General features: G+C 40.7%; 1 protein-coding gene across 1 annotated transcript; it reads right to left on the bottom strand.

Annotated features, from left to right (window-relative positions):
• Positions 1-16,554: 16,554 nt before the first annotated feature.
• LOC145063073 (uncharacterized) lies at positions 16,555-19,066 on the bottom strand. Its single transcript, XM_079010667.1, has one exon. The coding sequence runs from the start codon at positions 18,969-18,971 to the stop codon at positions 16,728-16,730; it is 2,244 nt and encodes a 747-aa protein (XP_078866793.1). The 5' UTR covers positions 18,972-19,066; the 3' UTR covers positions 16,555-16,727.
• Positions 19,067-22,098: the final 3,032 nt, after the last annotated feature.

Below are 22,098 nucleotides of genomic sequence, written 5' to 3'. Positions count from 1 at the left end.
AATTTAAACTATAAAACCTAAAGGGGAAAATATGAAAACTTTTCAAAGCACAAGAATCAAATAACAAATAATCTAAATTAACATTTAATCACATAATTATCCATATTTGATTTATTTAATGATTTCTTGCAAAACAATTTACCAATTTAATCAAAATAATTAATCAATTATCACATAAGGAAACAAATATTTTATTAATTGATAAATATCTTCAATTAGATCAAGAATATAGTCAAATATATCATAAAATCGGATTTATATTGATTTAATGTGATAAGGCAACTATCCTTAAGCAAAAACAGCAAGAAATCCCAGTTTTCCGTCAATCTGACCAGCCGACTCGCCGAGTCAGGCATGGACTCGGCGAGTCCAGCCTCCAGAAACACAAAAATCGAATTTTTCAATCATACAATGCATCAATACAATAGAAACCAATCTAGGCTCTGATACCACTGATGGGTTTTAGTCATAAGATCATCCTATGTGCTCATACAAACCCTAATGCTTGGATCTAGGTTTCTCTATTGTACATGCAAGTTATCCAAGACTATAAACCCTAATTCTAGCATACAAGTAATCATATTAACATAAGAATGGGTTTAAGATATTACCTTGATTGTTATGTATCAATAACAATCCCAATTCCTCCTTGCATTGACTTTAGAAAGCTTAGAGTCACAAATGTCACTCCTCTAATGATTCACAAACACCAAGAGCAAGAGGATGAAGAGGAGAGAGGATGGAGGCTGCCCTAAAACATGTGAAACCCTAGAAGGATGCTTAGCCACGTTTTTGGTTCATAAGGGATCCATATATATAGGAGGCTATTAGCGTTATCTAACAAGGAAACCCTAAATTGGATGCTTAAGCCCTAAGCAACCCATAGATTCCTTTCCTTAAGGACTTGGACGATTTCTAATGGGTTTCCCCATAGAATTCGTCCACTCCTTAATATAAGGCAATCCATAGCCCAAATTGCAATTATCTTATAATTACAATTCCAGTCCCTTAAGTTTAATTAATCTCTTTTAGTCACAAAACTAATTACTAATTAATTCTTGACTAATATTAATTAAACAATATGATTTCTCCTTTAATATATTATTCTCATAATATATTAATAAATCATATTTAATCATTTTCTCTCCATAATTCATCCTATCAAGTTGCTTTGGTGAAGGCAACCCAAAAGGACCATGCACCATCGGGTCAAGTACATACCAAAATAGTTATGGACTTAGACACTAATCCAATAGTTGGAGCACCGAGAGACTGACCTAGTTGAGATGCTTCCCCAGCCTCGTCAGGCTGATCGGCTTGCCTTGACTGCTACTCCAGTATCTCCGGTGGTAGAGGGATCCCCGGCGTCTGTTGGAGTGCCACCTTTGGCCTCCCGTCCTATCTCGATAGTTGCTCCTCCTTCTGCTGCCTGATCTGGTCATACGAATGTGGTTGAGGACAACAAGGATGGTATTATTTCGGACATCCGGCAGGCTATTTCTAAAAGGAAAGTTGTCTTGGCCATGGGGGAAGCCTCCGCCAATGTTGTTAACATCGGGAGGCGGGTTCAATCTAGATGCAACTTTACTTGTTTGTTGAACTCGATATCTTCCACGCCAGAAGCGGTTGTTGTGATCCCTGATAACGGCGTGCAACAGTCTGAGGGGGAGCGAGGGGCGATTAAGCAGCCTGTAGTTCCTGTTTCCCAGCCTCTTTTTGATCTTTCTCCCCCGAGGGGCTCTAGGGATGTTGCGCTACACCAAACCCCACCTCGAGAGGAGTTCACGGGGATAATTATACATCCAGTGTTTTTGTTCCTGCTTGGAATTTGAGAAATGAATCTCGATTGTCTGTATGTACTAACGCCGTGGAATTCGCTCGCCATACGTTCCCACATGTTGTTGTTGCTGACATGGAGGCTATGAGTAGCTCCGCCTTATCTCATAATATGTCTTATGCTGCCACCCATGCCATGTTCTACCTTGTTGCTGGTGCCTATCGAGTTCAATTGCTCAGTGTGACGGAGGCTGCTCATTCGGGATGTGCTGCCCAGGAATCCAACTTGAGGCGTCGGATTGCTGAACTTGAAAATGATGTTTATGATTTTGAGCAGAAGTGTGCACTTCTTGCTTCGGAGAAGGTTGTTGCGGAAGAGGCTTGATCTGCCCTGGAGGCGAAAGTGGATACCCTGATCCAGTCTAATGAAGGTCTTATGATTCAGAATGAAAGCTTGGAACGGGATGTCTGGGATCGTGATAAGCTAAATACGGATGCTCGTGTTGAGGTGGATGCTACCCAATGTGACCGGGATTAGCTTTTGTGTGTGGGGGTCGTACGCATTATGAATAAGTTGATTTAACATACGGAGTTTTCTAGCATTGTGAGCTTGATTAGGAATAAGTTGAGGTGGATGCTACCCAATGTGAAAACCGGTAATATTACTACCCAAAACTCGCACTTGGAGAACTTGGCATACAAGCTCTCCCTCCTCAGGGTCTCTAAAACCTCTCTCAGATGCTCCTCATGCTCCTCCCGTGTCTTGGAATAAACCAAGATGTCGTCAATGAAAACTATCACAGACCGATCCAGCATCGGTCTGCATACGCGGTTCATGAGGTCCATGAACGCGGCAGGAGCATTGGTGAGCCCAAAAGGCATCACCACAAACTCATAATGTCCATAGCGCGTCCGGAACGCGGTCTTCTGCGCATCCTCCTCTCTGACCCTCTTCTGATGATAACCCGAACGCAAATCGATCTTGAAAAACCAAGACGCTCCCTGAAGCTGGTCAAAGAGATCATCAATCATCGGGAGTAGGTAACGATTCTTCACCGTTACCTTGTTTAGCTCCTGGTAATCTATACACATCCGATGCGACCCGTCCTTCTTTCTCACGAACAGAATCGGGGCTCCCCAGGGTAAACGGCTCGGTCGAATGAATCCCTTGTCTAACAGCTCCTGCAGCTGTGTAGACAACTCCTGCATCTCAGGAGGAGCCAACTGTTATGGTGCATTGGCTATCGGAGCCACACCAGGAACGAGGTCAATCCTGAACTTCACCTGTCGCTCCGGAGGTATCCCAGGAAGCTTCTCTGGAAAAACATCTACAAAATCTCACACCACCGGAACCTTGCTCACCGTCGCCTTACCCGCCTCCCGGGTATCCATCACGTACGTGACATAACCTGCGCATCCCTGCTGAAGGTATCGTCTAGCCCTCGCTGCTGAACAGGCTGTGGGTCCACACTGTGGCCTCTCACCATGAATCACTAACTCTCCCCCACCTGGGGTCCTGACTCGCACTAGCTGTTGCGCGCAATCTATCAATGCCCCATTAGGGCTCAACCAATCCATGTCTATAATCACCTTGTTCCCACGCAACGGAATGGGAACCAAGTCTACCAGGTAGCGCTCCTCAAACAAACGCAATACGCAATCCCGAAACACCATCGATGCTCGCACCGATCGATTATCAGCAATTTCTACCTCTAAAGGGCGATCTAACACGCCCGAAGACTCAGGAAACTTCTTGCTAAGCGCAAGGGAAACAAATGATCGGGAGGCACCCGAGTCGAACAACACCTGAACTGGGATGTCGTTCACATGGAGCGATCCTAATGCATACATATACACACAGAGCACATATCAATATCATAATATCATAAAAATAAAATAGAGGGAAAGAATCATACCCGTCACCACATCGGGTGCGGCGCATGCCTCCTCGGTAGTCAGCTGAAATGCCCGACTCCTCACCACTGGAGCCTCTGCCTTGCCCTGTCGGCCATCAGTAATCCGTAAGGTCGCTGGTGTTGGCGCTTTCACTGACGCTGTAGCTGTCAACTGGGGACAATTGGCCTTCTTGTGGCCTCTCTGGTTTCAGTGGAAACACAGCAACTCCGATGTCTGTAACACAGGTGCAGGGGTGGTACAATCCCTGCTAAAATTCCCCGTCTTTCCGCACTTATAGCAGCCTGACGATCCCAGTCTACATGCCCCCTCATGAGGCCTGCCGCATTTCCTGCGGCGGCCCGGTCCTGGCTGACCTTTCGGCCTACCATCTGATCCCTTGGGCTTCTTCCCCGAAGCCCTTCCCGTCTGTCCCTCCTCTGACTTCCGTTTCCGGATATGCTCCAAGTCTATCTCCCTCTCCCTTGCCCTGGCAATCATAGAGTCCAAGGTGGGGCAAGCTGAAAAACTAACGTGCTCCCAAATGTCAGCTCGGAGCATGTCATGATAGCGGGTCCTCCTCATGTCCTCATCACCCGCGTACTAGGGCACTAACAGTTCCCTCTCCCGGAACTTGGCGGTGATCTCCGCCACAGTCTCCGTCGTCTGTCTCATATCCAAAAACTCTCTGGCCAGCTGCTGAAGCTCGACAGCTGGCGTAAACTCCGCCCTGAAATTGGTCACAAAGTCCGACTAGGTCATAGCCTTGACTGCTGAGGCTCCCAACGAGTCACCCACTGACTCCAACCAATCTCGTGCTCGGTCTCGTAAACACCCTGCTGCATACCTCACCTTCGACCCCTCGGGGCAGAAGCTAGTCAACTGTGCAGACTCGATGTCTGCAATCCATCGCCTGGCAGCAATGGGGTCTTTCACCCCGTGGAAATCCGGCGCACCACTGCCCCTGAAGTCCTTGAAGGACAGCGTGCGAGATCCCGACTGGCCAGATGCCATGTCGCTCCTGAACGCCTTGAGGCGATCCTCCATCAGCTCAACTATCCCTTCCTTGATTGACCCGAAGATGATGGGGGTTGACTCAAGGATACCCCTGGTGATCTCTGACGCGATGAACTCGCGTAGTTCCTCATCTATCGGCTCGGAACCTGATCCCGAACCTGACCCCTCTCCTGAACCGCCATCTATCGGCCTCGATCGAAGTACCACCATTCTGCAATACATAAATAACAATTATTAGTGATACTGCTACTTCTTGAGGGATCACAACTACTACAAGTTCCTCGGTCTTATCTCAGCCTTCCTTAGTTTGGGTACGGATCCTCTGCTTTCAGTAGTATGGGCCCATACTACCTTCCACATCTATCCGTACCTTCTTCAAGGACTTCCTTGACTCCACCGGACCCCTTTCACTATTGTTGTTCATTGCTATACTCATCCTAGGATTGCCCTAGGGAAATTTCTGACTCTACTCCACCCAGTCCTCAGCTGCTGTAATGCCAATTAGCCATTACCTGAATACCATCACATGTGATGAGGCTCAGATAATCCTTCGAGTAACAGACTCGTCCCTACCACGGTTAGACTCAAACAAGAGCTACGCAATAGGATCAAATCCAACACTCTAAGATTATTCAACCCTGATCACATGTGACGTGACGTATTCACCTAATGGCTAACTCCCATTATTCAGAGTCCCACAAAGCACGAAGCAAGCAGCATTCAGACAAGGGTAACACTCTCAATCAACTCTATCTGCTTACAGGAACTGTACTAGCATACAATGCTAAGTTCATACTATCAGGCATAACCTAATCAGGCTATCCTACTTGCTGTCTACTCAATACTAGCATGCAATTCTCATACAACTGAAACATATGAAGCAGACACATAAGGCATCACTCCTAGATCCATAGTCCTATTCTAGCATGCTGTTCTACAAAAGCTGATAAACATAACATAAACTTTTATGGGTACTTTGGGGAATACTTACTTGAGCTCGGCCGGTCGCGCACATCACACACTTCGTTCTTTCTCAAAACTCTTTTCTTAATTTTGTAGAAAACATTTTCTTTTTGGAAAATCTTTTAATCCCTCGATTTGAGTTCAGACACCCCCGAAGGTGTGTCCGAATCCCTCAAACCAGGGCTCTGATACCAACTTGTAACGTCCCAAAAATACCGGTTAAAATTTTCATTTTTAATTTAGGTTAATACATATAAACATCATTCCAAAACATTCATAACAATAATCCATGTCTGAAAACCGATAATATCATAGTAATAATTCAGAGTACATCCTAGAAATCCATAGTGCGGAAAACAAGAGTGTGTGTGTGTTATGCCGCTACCGTGCCGGCTCCTTTCCCCTAGCTGAAGAGGTACCTGAAACAACAACTGAAACACGTAAGCACAAAGCTTAGTGAGTTCCCCCATCGTACCACATACCATAAAAACACATAACATACATACTGCCAGGCTATTCTGGGGTGCCTGACTACCCGGTTCGGCCATTCTGGGGTGCCGACTACTCGTGCGGCCATTCTGGGGTGCCGTCTACCCGTGTCAAGCTATTCTGGGGTGCTGACTACCCGTCGGTCCCGACAACCGATCCTCGGGGACTATTTCACTCCCTACTGCTACTTATACATATATCATAACATAACAAATCATCAAACATATATGAGGTGTCTGAACTACCCTTCGGTCCTAACAACCGAACTCTACTTCTATCACATATAACACATCATGCTAGCATATAACATATAGTGTAGTAGCAAACCTAGATGATATCACAAATACATTCATCTAACGTACAACTCCTACTGGTGGGCCGACATTGTGGCCGTAGACCCACTGCTACTGGAAGGTAACTCACCTCAAAGTAGCTGCTGATCTGATCAGGAACTGACTGTCTACTGCTGTTGCTGCTGCTCCGGACGTCCTCCGGCTATAATTCCCACAAAACGATCAGTCAAACATTGCTAGAAGTACTTAGGGTAAAATGACCCTTTTACCCTTGACCAAGTCGAAATCCAAGTCAAAGTCAACTTCCAGTTGACTGGACTCGCCGAGTCCGCAAGCAACTCGCCGAGTCCTTCCCTTACTAATCCGGTCCTACTCGCTAAGTCCCTCTCCCCACTCACTGAGTCACCCTTGACTCACCACTCGAGACTATGGGGCCGAATCGAGTCCCGACTCGCCGAGTCCGCGAGCAACTCACCGAGTTCCTCGAGCGGATCCCCTACTCGCTTCCAATCCACACCAGAACACCCCATACAAGGGTTTGGGGTTTTGGGACTACGTTACACGGTTAATTCCGCGTGCAGGTACGAAGGGTTGAACCTTCAACGCTAAAACCCCTCTTGCTCTGTGAAAGTTCATATGACTCGCCGAGTTTAAAGAACAACTCGGCAAGCTCCAAGCAATCTTCATAGGACTCGCCGAGTTGTTCATCCAACTCGCCGAGTCTAGGACCATCTTCATAGAACTCGCCGAGTTCCCCTTTGGGACTCGCTGAGTCCCTCGACCCATTTACCGAGTAGGCCAGATCTGAGACATGCAAAGCTTCAAAACCACAGATCTATGGTCCTAGGGCATGTTTACCACGTAAAGTTGTAAACTTTACGTGCATGCATGGCCCTATGAGCTCAAACATGCAATTCCAAGCTCTTTAAGAGGTCCTACACTCAATAGGGACCTCAATCACCTCAACCATAGAGACTTTATGCTACTAGGATGTCTAAAAGGTCCAAATCCGAAGTCCTTGTAGAACATTAACCATAAACACATAGAGATTTAGGTTCTTAGGGCTTAAAACCACTTTTTAGGGACAAAAAAGGGATTTAATGAACTAAAGATCAAGGTAGGAACTTTTCTACCTGAATAGAAGCCCTTCACAGAGAAGATTCCAGATCTTCTTCCCTTCTTGCACTCTTCAACCTTCTCCTTCTTCTCCCAAGCTCCAAACCACCTTCACAAAGCTAAAAATCACCCACAAGGACACAAAGGGGGCTAGGGTTTCGTTCTACATATCTCTGGGAGTGCTAGGGGAAATGGAGGCTGGGTTAGATCGTTTAAATAGGGTGCAAACACCCGGGTTAGGGTTTTAGTCCAGACAGGGTCTACTCGCCGAGTCCCACGAGCCTACTCGCCGAGTAGACAGAGTAGATCCCGCGTCTAGTCCCGTTTCTACTCGGCGAGTTAGTCCTTCAACTCGCCGAGTCCAAGGTTAAAATGCAATATATAAGGAGAGTTAATAACTAAGAATACATATCAGGAACCAGGTGCTACACTAAGCATTTTGGTTTGATCACAACTCTGAGCTGTATAAACATACTGAGTTTTTTAGCTATTTCGAGCTTTGTAAGTACACTAAGTATTTAAATGTTATGGCTTGTTATGATCCTTCTGAATACACTAAGTATTTACGTTTTATGGCTATTCTGAGCCTTGCAAATACACTAAGTATTTAGGCGTTGCGACTTGTTCTGAGCCTTCTGAATACATTAAGTATTTAAATTCCATGGCTATTTTGAGCCTTGTAAATACATTAAGTATTTAAATGTTGCTGCTTGTTCTGAGCCTTGCGAATACACTAAGTATTCGATTTTAATACCGGAGTATTATAATTAAAAGGAACATTCAAATACATTGAGTATTTTTAAGGAAAATGGCTACTTAGCCCTGCGATACATTAACCACTTTGTGGAAAGGAAAAACAGAACCTAAGTGCGTCAGGTCTTCAACGTCGGGTATCCTTGGATTGGTCGGGCCTGGTAGTGTGTCAGAAATGGAACTTCCTTAGGTTCCTGGCATTCCAGGTTCTTTTAATTTGCTTGCCTTCCATCGTCTCCAGTGTATACGTGCCGCTGCGGTTGGCTTCAATGACCTTGTATGGCCCTTCCCAGGCGGGGCCTAGATTTCCTTGCGGCTGAGCTCGACTTGCCTCGTTTTATCTCAAAACGTAGTTCCCCACCTTGAAATCTTTCTTGTTGACCCTTTGATTGTAGTACCTTTCAACAACATTTTTGTAGGTTGCTTGACGAATGTTTGACCGTTCACATTTCTCTTTTATGAGATCTAAGTTTGCTCTCAAATCTTTGTCGTTGTCCGCTTCTTTGAAATAGGTTGTACGCAACGATCCAATCGTCAACTCCATTGGTAGCATTGCCTCCGTGTCGTAGGTTAGGCCGAAAGGTGTTTCTTTCATGTGTACCCTTGGTGTCGTCCTGTAGGACCAGAGTACACTTGGTAGCTCCTCGACCCAGTTTCCCTTAGCTTTCTTAGCTGCTTCTTGATTCCATTTACTAGCGTTCTGTTGTACACTTCTTTTTTGTCCATTCACTTGGGGGTGTGCTACCAACGTAAACCGCTAGTTGATACCCTTGTCGGCGCACCAATCTCGGAACGGGTTTTCGGCAAACTGCAATCCGTTATCGCTAATGAGTATCTTTGGTATTCCAAACCTTGTCACGATATTCTTCCACATAAACTTTATCATGTGTCTCCTTGAAATACATGCCCACGGCTCCTCTTCGATCCATTTTGTGAAGTAGTCTAGTGTGACTACTAGGTATTTACTTTTCCTGGGCCATCTGGGAATGGTCCGACAATGTCTATTCCCCATTGATAGAAAGGCGACAGGATGGAAATACTTGTTAGGGGGTTGGGGGTTCCCTTGAATCGGGGAGTATGCCTAGCATTCTACACATTTCCTCATCTCTTTCGATGCGTCCTGATGTATAGTTGGCCAGTAGATGCATATTCAGAGCATTTTTCCCGTTGGGGCCCTTGCCCCTACATAGGCGCCTGCTAGGCCGGAGTGGTCTCTCGGACCGCCTCCTTGCCTTTGGTTTCCTCCACGCATTTTAGCCATGATGACATGAATCCCTTCCAGTACAATACTCCGTCCAGGATTGCGTATGACGGTGCCTTGATCCGTACTTTTCTAGCTTCCTCATGGTCGTCTGGAAGGATACTGTGCTGCAGGTATTCGATTATCAGTGTCATCCATGTATGCATAGCCAGTGCTAGGATGTGCACCCGTCGCTCATCTATACTTCTTTCTTTAAGCACTTCCACGAGAATCTTTTTGGACAAGTGATCGAAACATGTCGACGTTGGTTTACTGAGGGAGTCCGTTCTTCTGTTTTCTCCTCTTGGGATTTGTTTGATGGTGAATTCTCTTAGGGGTTCGACGAGCCGTTGTACAGACTTCACATACTTCTCCATTCATTTGTCCTTTGCTTCAAACTCTTCGATGATCTGGTTAGATGCCAAACTTGAATCTGTTAAGGCTACTATTGCCTCTGTGTCCATTTGCTTTGCTAATCACAGTCCGACTAGCAGGGCTTCTTACTCAACTTCATTGTTGGAAACATGGAAGTCGAAGTGAAGGGCATAAGTGATTTCTTCCCCTTCTGGGCTTGATAGGATCAGGCCTGCTCCAGACCCTTCCTTACTGGCTGCTTCATTGGTATATAAATTCCACTTTTGGGTGTTCCTGGGTTTGCCCACCCCTAGCGATCCCTTTTCCTGAGTTGTGTCCTTCTCCTCTCCCTAGATTTCGAGTAGGAAATCTGCTAGGGATTAATGCTAGTGTGTGGGAGGTAACTGATATCATGCTCGCCTAGTTCAATTGCCCATTTCGCTAACCGCCCGGAGGTTTCTGGCTTGAGCAACATTTGCTTGATCGGCCAGTTTGTTAGCACCTCTATTTGGTGTGCTTGAAAGTAGTGTCTTAGGTGCCACACTACATAGATGAGTGCCAATAATAGTTTTTTGAGAATGGGGTAGTTAACTTCGGGACCTTGTAGCGTTCGGCTGACAAAATAAACTAGTGCTTGCATGCCTTCTCTTTCCACGACCAGGACCGAGGAGATGGCTTCCTTCGAGGCTGAGAGATATATTTTCAATGTTTCTCCTGGAACAGGGCTGGCAAGCATGGGTAACTTGTTTAGGGACTCTTTGATCTGCTGAAGCACTGCTTCTACCGCCGCTGTCCACTAGAAGTTGCTCTTTTCAATACACCCTTTGAGTATGTGAAAGAGAAACAAAGCCTTTTCTGCCGATTTGGAAATGAAACGAATTAGCACCGTTATCTTACCATTCAGTCCATGGGCGTCTCGCAAGGTGTTCGGGTATGGTACTTCCATGAATTCGTCTACTTTGGTCGGGCTTGGTTGTATCCCTTTTTTGGTAACATATCATAATTGATTTCGGGTATGGTACTTCCCTGCAAGTGTTTACCTTGTCCGAAAGTGCCTGCCCCCGCCTTAGGCTTCTAAGTGGGAGTGTGGTGGGCTGTGGCATTTTGTAGCCGAGGCGGTCATGGCATTCAAGTATGCTTGTTTTGTGGTTGCGCCCTCTTCCTACCTCATGTAGCGTTCCACTTTCTCTTTTAGCTTTGCTCGTGTATGCGACTTCTTTCCCATGAGCTTTTGAGACAGAGGTACCGGCAGGAGGGCCCATCTGAAGGCGCCTGTTATTAAGCCTTCGTCGTGGTCTGAGACATGTAGTGTGGCATTTGTAAACATGGTGAAGTATTCTCTGACTGTTTCTCCTTCCTTCTGTTTGCAGCCAATAATTGAATGTGAATCTCCCTTGTATTTACGAATCAGCATGAAGTTCGTCAGGAACAGGTATTTTAACTACCCGAAGTTGTATATGCTCCTTGGTCACAGCGTCTTGACCCATGTTCCTGCATTTCCATCCAAGGTTGTCGGGAAGTATGTACACCAGAACCGTTCATCCAGTTTGAGAGATGTCATCGTCCACTCGTACGTGTCTATGTGGCTATCAGGATTCGTAATTCCATTGTAGGTTTTTGAGTGTGGCAATTTTGCTGTGTTTGGGATTTCGAAATCTAGGAGCTCCTTGGCGAACGGAGATGTCACGTTACACGATAGGCAGTCTTGGTTTGTGTACATCTCAATATTCAGGTATGAATTTAAAGCTTATTATTTATATTTTCAGGGAAACTCGACAACTTGGAAGGCTCTAACTCGTCGTGTAGAGTAGTTAATGTCCGCATATCTTTCAATGTCTACTCGACGAGTTGGAAGGCCCCAACTCGACGAGTTGAAGGCTGAACATGAAAACCCTAATTTTTAGGGTTTGCACCCTATTTAAAGGCCTTAACTCTCATTGATGGCCTCCCTCATCGTCCCCTCACTCTAGAGAAAACCCTAATCGTGCCTCTTTCCTCATTTTGAGTGTGTGTGAGCTTAAAGAGTATTCTTTGGTGCTATCTTGAAGGAGCTTGAAGTTGGTGGTGCAAAGTTGAGGGAGAAGCTTTAGATCCAGAATTTTAAGTGTTGTTGCAGCCACTTGGAGGTATAAAGTTGTTATCTTGTACATCCCTTTTTCTAGATCTCTTCTTTTGAATGTTATGGCCATTATTAGCTTGTTTTGGGACCATTCTTGGATTTGAGCATGTTTTTAAGCCATGGTTTTAGATCTGGACATCTCATGGCCTCCATGGACTTAAAGTTGCCAACTCTATCAAGTGTTGGCCCTCCTTCATGCCCTAGGTCCCTTGATAAGCCTTATTTGAGTGTTTTAGCCCTCTTGATGTCATGCATGGACGTAAAGCTAGAAAATTTACGTGGTATTTCAGTCATAAGGGACCAGATCTATAGTTTGGGCCTTTTGTTTCGCTTGGAAGTGTCTGAATGCATTAAGGCTAAGAAAACTCGACGAGTTGCTCTGCCAACTCGACGAGTTGGTTCAGGTTAACCTGTTTTCCGGATGCTGAAGAACTCGACTAGTTGATTTGGTAACTCGATGAGTTGCCTCAAGCTTTTCACGATTTTCTGAGGCATGAAGGAACTCGACGAGTCAGAAGATGCACTCGACGAGTTGGGTCACATGGATTGTTTACCTTGGCTGTTGACTGTTGACTTTGACCATGGTTGACCAAGTTTGACTTTTGAGGGTATTTCGGGATTTTAATGATGTAGTCATTGGTGATTAAAGGCTATTGAGTTGGAGCTGTGAGCTGGGATTGATATTACCGGTTCATCAATACTTGTGAGGTGAGTTTTCCTCACTATACTTAGGGGTCAAAGGCACCAAGGTCGGCCCATTGAATTGATATCCTAGTAGTTACTGACATGTTGAGTATGAGTTAGATATGCATGCTGGTTTGATATGCTAGTCTGGTAGATCTGTAGGACTACCTGCGATACTGTCTGATTATCTGTATGTGTGATCTGTTACATGTCAACATGTTGTGTGGGTTGGGTTGAGGTTGTACTGCTCCGTGTTGTAGCCAACAAACCCTGAAGTATGTCAGATATGAGATGAGGGCCAGGGAAGGCATACCTGACTCATACTGAGGACTCATAACATTCCAGATACGAGCTAAGGGTCGAGTAGGGTATGTCAGACTCGTACTGAGGGCTAATCTTTTGTATTCCAGTCCAAGGACTGAGGGAGCAAGCCAAACATAAGTTGTGGGCCCAAGGGGCAAGCCAGACTTATGTTGTGGGCTCGGGAGCAATCCAGACATGAGTTGTGGGCAGGACAGGCAAGCCAGACTCATGCTATAGGCTCGGGGTTAATCCAGTCTATAAAGTTGTGGACCCATTACATGTTGTTATTATGTATACTATTTGTTATGTATCGGTATTTTGGGGGAACTCATTAACCTTTAGGATTACAGTTGTAGATTTTGTTTCAGGTACATCGGATGATTGCGGGAAGGCGAAGGCTTGATCGTGCATCTCCTCATATTTTATGTTATGATTTCTAGGGTTTCTCTGATGTTAAACTATTTTGAAAACAATTTGTAAACAATGGATGGTTTTGGAATGTTTGAAAAGTTTAAATTTTTTATGAATTTTATGGATGTTACAGTTTGGGATGGGGAGGGCACCCTGCGGGTTATACTATTGGGCAGTAGCATGAGGTTACATAAGCACGTTGTTGTATGGTAGGTAATGGCCAAGGCTCAGTCCATAGAACGCTTGGTGTGGGAACGATAAGGTTAACGTGTGGGTGGACAGTATGGGTGTATTTTGTGCATGGGGATTGTTGGGCACAACTTCGTGATAATGCGGAATAATGGAAGGGGAAATGTTTGTTGCAAGTGGAGGTGTTGGGAAGGCCACCACTTGGTTTCTAACCGTCTGGTCCAGCGCGACATCTGGATAGCCAATGACGTTTCCCCCGCCATATGGGTTATTGGCGGTGTCTGGAGGAACACCAATTGCACCCCTATCGTTGGTTTGTCGATGGTGTTTGAAAAACCACCGGTTGCGTGCCTGCCATCTGTTTTGGCGGCGGTGGCGACTGGAAAACCACCGGTTGTGCGCTTTCCATATGGTTTGACGACGGTGGTGTTTGGAAAACCACCGGTTGTGTGCTTACCATCGGGTTTGGCGGCGGTGATGTCTGGAAAACCATCGATTGTGTGCTTGCCATATGGTTTGGTGGCAGTTGTTGGAAGATACTCGGTGTGGCGCTAGCGTTTTCCATCGTCGGCGGCATCGTACTACTTGGTACTGGTGCTAGTTGAGGTGCTTGTATCAGAGTGCTTTGCGTTGACACAACGGCAGAAGAAGGTTATCCTCCGTCAACTGGTTGTTCTTCTCTGATTACTGAATCACATTCCTTTGACGCTTCGCCGGCGATTACTATAGGATTTGGAGTAGTGGTTTGCTCCAGCGACATCATGGATCTAATGGGGCTGGTTGGCTTTCCACCGATCTCTCCTGTGTCGCCAGATGCCATTTTTCACCAATGTGTAGTGTGTTTTTGGTTTGTTTTTCGTCACACTTCGGATGGTGCCAAATGATGTGACATGGTTCCTCCTCCTTGACGTACGTTGTTCTTAGAGATTTCGATGAACCTGCGAGGTCACAGCAAAAAAGGGCCGTCAGCCGTTTTTCGGGAAGGGCTCTCGGGAAAACGCTCCAATGGTCAAGTCAGTAGATAGACTTAGGGATGTATTATGAGTAAAGTGAGAGAGAATCACTTACTTCCCAAGGCACCTGGAGTAGCCTTTTATACTAGACCCTTCTGCTAGTCTGTACGGGAAAAGGGTGTCAGACCCGACAGGATCAGGGGTGCTGATTGGCAGATCGTGCTCCTAAATCCGTTCGAGTCAACGATTGGTTCAAACGATAATGCTCTGAGAATCTGGCTTGTCGCCAGACCGTTGTATTTGTCCCGGAGTGGAAGGCGCCCCAGGCGGGGCCGAGCCTTTTTCAACGGGTGCCCTGCTCTTAGGGGCGCTGGATTTCGTCGAGCTTAGCCTGCCGGGCGCATCATGCCTTGGGGCATTCTCTGGCGCGACTGGGTGCAGCTCCTTTGTGCGCGCTAGGGCACGTCATCGGTTACGTTTTAATTTTCTGTTTTAACATGGTGATAGTCATCGACTAATTAATACGACCAAATGACTTATATAATATTATTAAAACTATAAACACTAAGCACAATTGACAATTGAAATATACGATTTCTTATATATATATATATATATATATATATATATATATATATATATATATATATATATATATAGAGAGAGAGAGAGAGAGAGAGAGAGAGAGTTATGTTCAAATGTTTTCACTATCTATTATGTGTATGTATGACTGATTCTGGACCAATCATTTTAGTTATTTTAAGAAAGTAGTTAATGCATATTAAATGTTGAAGATGTAATTAATACCTATTATATCTTCAACATGTAATATGCATTAATTACTTTCTTAAAATAACTAAAAAGATTGGTCCAGAATCAGTCATAAATGCACACAATAGATAGGGAAAACAAAATAACCTAACACTATATATATATATATATATATATATATATATATATATATATATATATATATATAACGATATAGTATTATTCATCAATAAATATACGAACAATCACACATTAATATTCACATTAAAATTTTGTATGTACAACTTTATGACATTATTCATCACTGAATATATGAACAATCACATATTTAACATTCACATTAGAATTTACTAAATTACTACATATATATAAAAATTTTATAGTAGAATAGCAATATAAAATTGAATATATTCATATTATAATTACTACAATACTATACATATTAAATTCATAGTAGAATACTAACATAAAGTAGTGTTGTCACGTTCTCACATTAAATAGTGTTCTCATTTGAACTTAACCCTATATATATATATATATATATATATATATATATATATATATATATATATATATATATAATGAATTAGTTGGTATGGTATTACCATGGTATTCAAAGTTTTGTACCATTACCGTACCAAGATTGCTCAATTGGTACGGTATTACCTACCAAACACGTTGGTTACCAAATATATTGGTTACCAACTTTTTTGGTTCGGTTGGTAACATGTCGGTTGATTTTCTGTGGCACAATTTTGTCAGCCATAGTAATATGTAAACACATTTAACAAGTTAAATAGTCAAATGTGTAAAAAAAAATTGTCTAAAGATGAACAGGACGAAAAGATAATTGTCATGACAAGTGATTTTCCCTTATAAAAACTACCATGCCACATAGATACTGTGTTGCTTTTTGTTACACATAACTATTATTGTGTTGCTTTTTGTTACATATAACTATTATTGTGTGTATGTGTATAAAAAGATTCTAACAGTATGTGTACTCATATAGCTAGATGGTTGGTTGGTGAGCAACTAGAAAATTAAAAGAAAGATTATGAAAATACAAAGAATAAGAACTCCTCTCTTAAAACTAAGAAATCTTGATGCACAAAGTTCTTTTTTTTTTTTAGATATTTACTGAAAATACAAAGAATAAGTGAGGATTCTATAGGAAGAGCATTTCTACTTGTAACACCAATAGCATCCAATAGAGAACTTTATGCCACCAACTAATAATAATGATAATGATGTAAGATGAAAAAGGTCAACCAAAATACAAAAAGAATCATTTTAAAGCCTCAAAAAAATTCAACGGCATTTTAGAGAACATAAATATAACTCAAAAAACATGGATGAAATCATAATTATTCATAATCAATTTAGCAAAAAAATAAATAGTATTAAGCAGCAGAAGGAGACACTTGAAATCCTTGCACAAACTGCTTCAACTTGTCAACTTCACCAATTGCAGAAAACCAATCATTCAAAATCTCCATAGTAATGTAATCTGGATTACAAGCTTGAGTTGTCATCTGATTCATAAGCCTACTTGCATCTTTCAACCTATTTCTACTTGAAAGCCCTTTCAGCATCGCATTATATGTTGTAGTATTTGGTCTAACACCTTTCTCTAACATCCCATCCATTAATGAAAGAGCATGATCAACTTTCCCACATTTGCAAAGAGAATCAATCAAGATATTATATATAACATTATTAGGAACAACCTTTGATGTTCTAAGCATTTCCTCAAAAAGATTTAAACCCTCATCAAGATTCCCAGCCACGCAATGCCCATGGATGAGAGTACCATACGTCACTACTGTAGGGGCATTTCTGTCTTTTACCATTTGTTTCAAGAACTTATGAGCAGTTTCAAAGTCACCATTTTGGGTGAAGTAAGAAATTAGAGTATTGTAGGTGACAGAATCAGGTTTGATGTTGGAATCTTCCATGTCTTTAAGAATCTCAACTGCTTTGTCAAGTTTCTTTTTTCTACAAAACCCACCGATTAAAGTGTTGTAGGTTAAAAGATCAGGTAAAAATCCGGATTTTTTCATTTTTGAAGCAATAAAAGCAGCATCATCTGGTCTTCCAGCTAGAGTCAAACCAGAAATTAAACTATAGTAAGCAAGTGCATCAGGAGACCCTAAAGACTCCATCTCATCAAACAGTCTCATTGCTCTATCGATGTTATTCACATTGCAAAAAGCAGAAATCAATGTAGAAAAAGTAACTGCGTTTCCTTTTATACCCTTTTCTTCTTGCATTTTTCTAAAGAACTCCATTGCGTTACTGATTCTTCCATTTTTACACATTCCATCTACCAAAGTGTTTATTGTAATCACATTTGGAACAACATTCTCTTTGTTCATTTGATCAAAAAGCTCATGTGCACGTTCGATTTCACCCGATTTACAAAACCCATCTATCAAACAGTTGTAGGTTACAACATTTGGAGCACAATTATGTTCTGATTTCATTTGTTCCATTAACAAGAAACCTTCTTCTTGCCTACCCACTTTGCATAAACCATCGATTACAGTGTTGTAAAGAATCACATCTGGTTTTATGGAGATTCCATCACTTCCTTCCTTCATCTTTTTAAGCATATCTAATGCATCGTCTACCCTATGAACTTTGCACAGGTGATTCACTAACATCCCGAAGGTGACAATATCTGGCTTTATGTTATTCTCCTTCATCTCATTCAACACAAGATTTATCCTCTTGTAGTTTCGCTCTCTTGACAACCCTGATAAAAGTGCATTACATGGTCCGGCTTCAAGTTTGCCAAACTTTATTAACTCATGCAACAATTCCCAAGCTTTATCATTTCTGTGACTCCTGCATAACCTAGTGATTAATTGAGTTGACCAAACATTACAGGGAAACACACCATGTATCCCAAATTTTGGGATCAAACCAAGGATTTTTTCATCCTCTTTCCCATAATTCCATCTAAGCAACACAGAAAAGACAACGCTTAATGTAGTCTCGTTGGGGGGAAACTTAGTATCTGGTTGGAGCATTTCATCGAGCAGCTTGTGTGCATCCTCAAATTTGTTAAATCTCAACAACAAACCCAGTAATGTGTTTTTCACATTGGTGTTTTTCGCATCTGGTTCTAATTCATTATACAATTGCAGAGATTCTTGAACCTTTTTGACATTAAAAAAGTATCTAATTAACAGGATTGCTGAGTTGGAGGTGAGGGGGACCTTTAGTTCCTTGGAAAGGTTGAATAAATCAACAAGGGGAACTGAATCTTCTTCACGCATTGCTAGCTCGATAACAGTTTGGAATATTGAAGGTAACGGTAGTTGAGAAAGAGACGGAGATTGGTTGTCATGAATGAAATGGAAAAATTTAAGAGCTTTATTTGAAGTTTCGAGGTGACGAGCGATTTTGATGAGAGATTGAGGGGGTAGAGAGAGGAGTTGGTGATGGAGATTGGTGTTGCTTGTCCAATCCTCGGTGATCTTCAGCTGAGTAATAGCGGTTTCCGTCAATTCTTCTTGTGAAGGTGGTTGCGTTGAATCAGGTGCAACGGAGAGGCGGCGGAGATGGGTGGTCGTGAAATATTTATGGGGTTTAAGAAGGTGATGAACGTATCGTTTCGATGCGGAGATTGGTGTCTTCATTGTTGTGGATCAAACTGAAAATACTGTCGAAGAATAAACAGTTTGTTATTTTTCCAAAAATTCGATTATAGTACAATGCAAATTACAAAGGATGACAGTCAACTCGGTTATAAGGAGGGTTTTTGGGATCGTCTTTTGAACAATAAAATATTTTTAGACAAAATGTTTATTGATTGGTGGTAAAATGTGACTTTTAAAAATTATGTGGATTAATTTTTATCGTAGATAAACCAATAAATCAATAAATAAAAAAATATTTTGTTTAAAAACTCATTTTTAAAGTAATTTTGGTTAAAAAGCCAAAAATAGTTTCAAAAAACCAAACTTTATGTGTTTTCTAAAATCAATTTTTTAAAGTTAATAGAAAAACTATTTTAAAAATTATTTTTGAATTTGGTACACTTTTTGTTTTTACTTATTGGCTTTTGAGAAAACCAACAAACTATTTTGAGAACCAACCCCAATCACCTCTTTAGGTAACAAGTTGCTTTTCAAAAGATATATCTAGTTAAGTCATCAATATTTTATTTTTTCGTTCTAACTCTGACAATTTTATACAATAGACAAATTTTATAAAATTACTAAGTTTATATGAAAATTTAATTTTAACATTGTGTTATTTATTGTTTTAAATTGGACACATGACATTTTGTTTACTAATTAGTTACAATTCTGATCGTTTGACTTGTCAACTAGATTGTCTGTTGATATAACATGACGATGTGATACTATTTGGTGACACCGTATTTTAGGTGTAAAAATTAAAGAAAAAAAAACTAAATTGTAGTGGCTTTTGGGATAGTTATCTAAAATATAACGTTTAAAAAAATCAAGATAGCAAACGTATCCAAAATGAATTTTTCGGATAAACATACTTTCTCTAGTTTATAAAGTTTGTTAAACTCTATTTTTTATACAAGCTTTGAATATATATTTTGACGGTTGTCTTCAATTATATATAACAATGCCTTGACATATATATATATATATATATATATATATATATATATATATATATATATATATATATATATAGAGAGAGAGAGAGAGAGAGAGAGAGAGAGGGGGGAGGGGGGGGGGGGGAGAGGAGGGGTAAGTCCAATTGAAAAAATAAAAAAGGTTGAGAATGTGAAATCATTCTCAACAATCATTTACTTTTGTCGTAAAAGTCTCCGACGTACCAACATAAATGATAAAGGAATACACATGTATTTTGCAACAAAACATGTTTCTTTAAATATTGCTAATCATTACCTTAATATATACAAAAACACATATATATTTTTTTTGTTTTTTTATGTTTTAAGGAGCTATTTTTATCGAAAAATGATTTTAAATACATCAAAATTCATAATTTTTTATGCTCTATAAATAGACATCTATATTGATATATTTTTAAGATAAAATATTTTTTTTTATTTTTTTATAGTTTCAGCTATTATTATTTATAAGTGAATAAAAATGCATCAGATTTTTACTACATTATATTTGTTATTCACTTATGAATAAAAAATATGATTAATTTTTTTTAGAGTTTAAATATCATTCATATATAAATATAACTACATTATACACGTAATAAAACTTTTTTACCTAATATATATATATATATATATATATATATATATATATATATATATATATATATATATATATATTAGGTAAAAAAGTTTTATTACGTGTTATATTTATATATGAATGATATCTAAACTGTAAAAAAGTTAAACATACGTTTTATTTATAAATGAATAATGAATGTACTGCAATAAAACTCTGATCGATTTTTATTTACTTATGAATAACGAGAGATAAAACTCTAAAAAAATAAATTTTTTATGTATCTTAAAACTATATCAATATAGATATATATTTATAAAGAATAAAAAATTATGAATTTTGATATATTTAAAATATTTTTTTGATAAAAATAGCTTTCTAATTTCAGTCGACACTATGCAAAAAGGTGAAAAGTGATTGCAATATAGAGGGAGAATGAGGATGCAACAGTTTAATGTCCCTAACGGAGTTGGGGTTTTCTCCCAAACGACGTTCATGAGCTTCTAGTTATGCAAGTGGTAACCAACCTATTAAAAGAAAACTGGTTAATAGGTAAAAACACAACATTTAATGCAAGTTTGAGACAAAAATAGACACAAATTCGAACTTTAGGTAAACCTGACAATTTCATACAAATTTGAAGGTTTTTATGGCATCGACCCTTTTGATAACTTATTAAACTTCAAATTAGTTTTTGCATACATTGAATTTATTAAGTTGATGGGTCGGGGATGAGTCGAGGATAAACTCAAAATCTAAAGGGGAGGAGATTCGAGTCCCCCCAGATGGTGGGGTCGATGTTAGAGACGAAGACATAGATGGTCAACCTTTACCCCATTTCCATCCCTAAGACCTTAACAAAAATCACACAATTATTTGTTCCCGCCGCATTGTGTCCGCTGCCGCAAACCTCTATTGCTCTCTTAGGCGGACCCAAAAATTGTTTTTGATGGGGGCAATTTCTTTTCGGTGGTTTCATATTTTCCGAAGCCAATTTTTGACCGAATTATTTATTTGATGCAAATTTTAGTATTTTAACATTTTTTTACTGAAAAAAGTTAATATACCATCTATCTACAATCTTTTAGCATATTTAAACAAAAGGGCATGAAGACAAAAAGGAAAAAAAAATCATCTCGCACATTGCATGTGGTATATGAGTGTAGACATTGTTGGTATATAAACAAAAAGATGCAAAGGAATTTATGCAGATTCATGTGAATGAAATCGTATAGGTTTGGTGGGGCTTATAAAAAGATCAAAACTCTAAACTTTAGTTTAAATATTTTATTTCTATTTCTAATATATTTTGAGGGGACAATTTGCAAACTTATTAGGAAAATTCATAAATTTTTTAGAAGTGGTTATTAATTTTGTGGGGTGGCTTCTCACACTTCCCCTAGTATAGGTCTGTGCTTTTTACTGACATTTTTTTTTGGTTAATAATCTTTTTATTTTATATGATGTTATCGACAAACCAACATCATAAAAACAAAATTGTCCATTTATCTTGTCGTTCATCAAAGTTGGACATCTGTGAGTTTAAATCTTATAATTGTCGTTGGACATC

The sequence above is a fragment of the Lactuca serriola genome, chromosome 7 (genome assembly GCF_051521515.1).
Source record: "Lactuca serriola cultivar US96UC23 chromosome 7, Lser_US96UC23_V15, whole genome shotgun sequence".
Lineage (NCBI taxonomy): Eukaryota > Viridiplantae > Streptophyta > Magnoliopsida > Asterales > Asteraceae > Lactuca > Lactuca serriola.
This window is presented reverse-complemented; position numbering and strand designations above follow the sequence as displayed.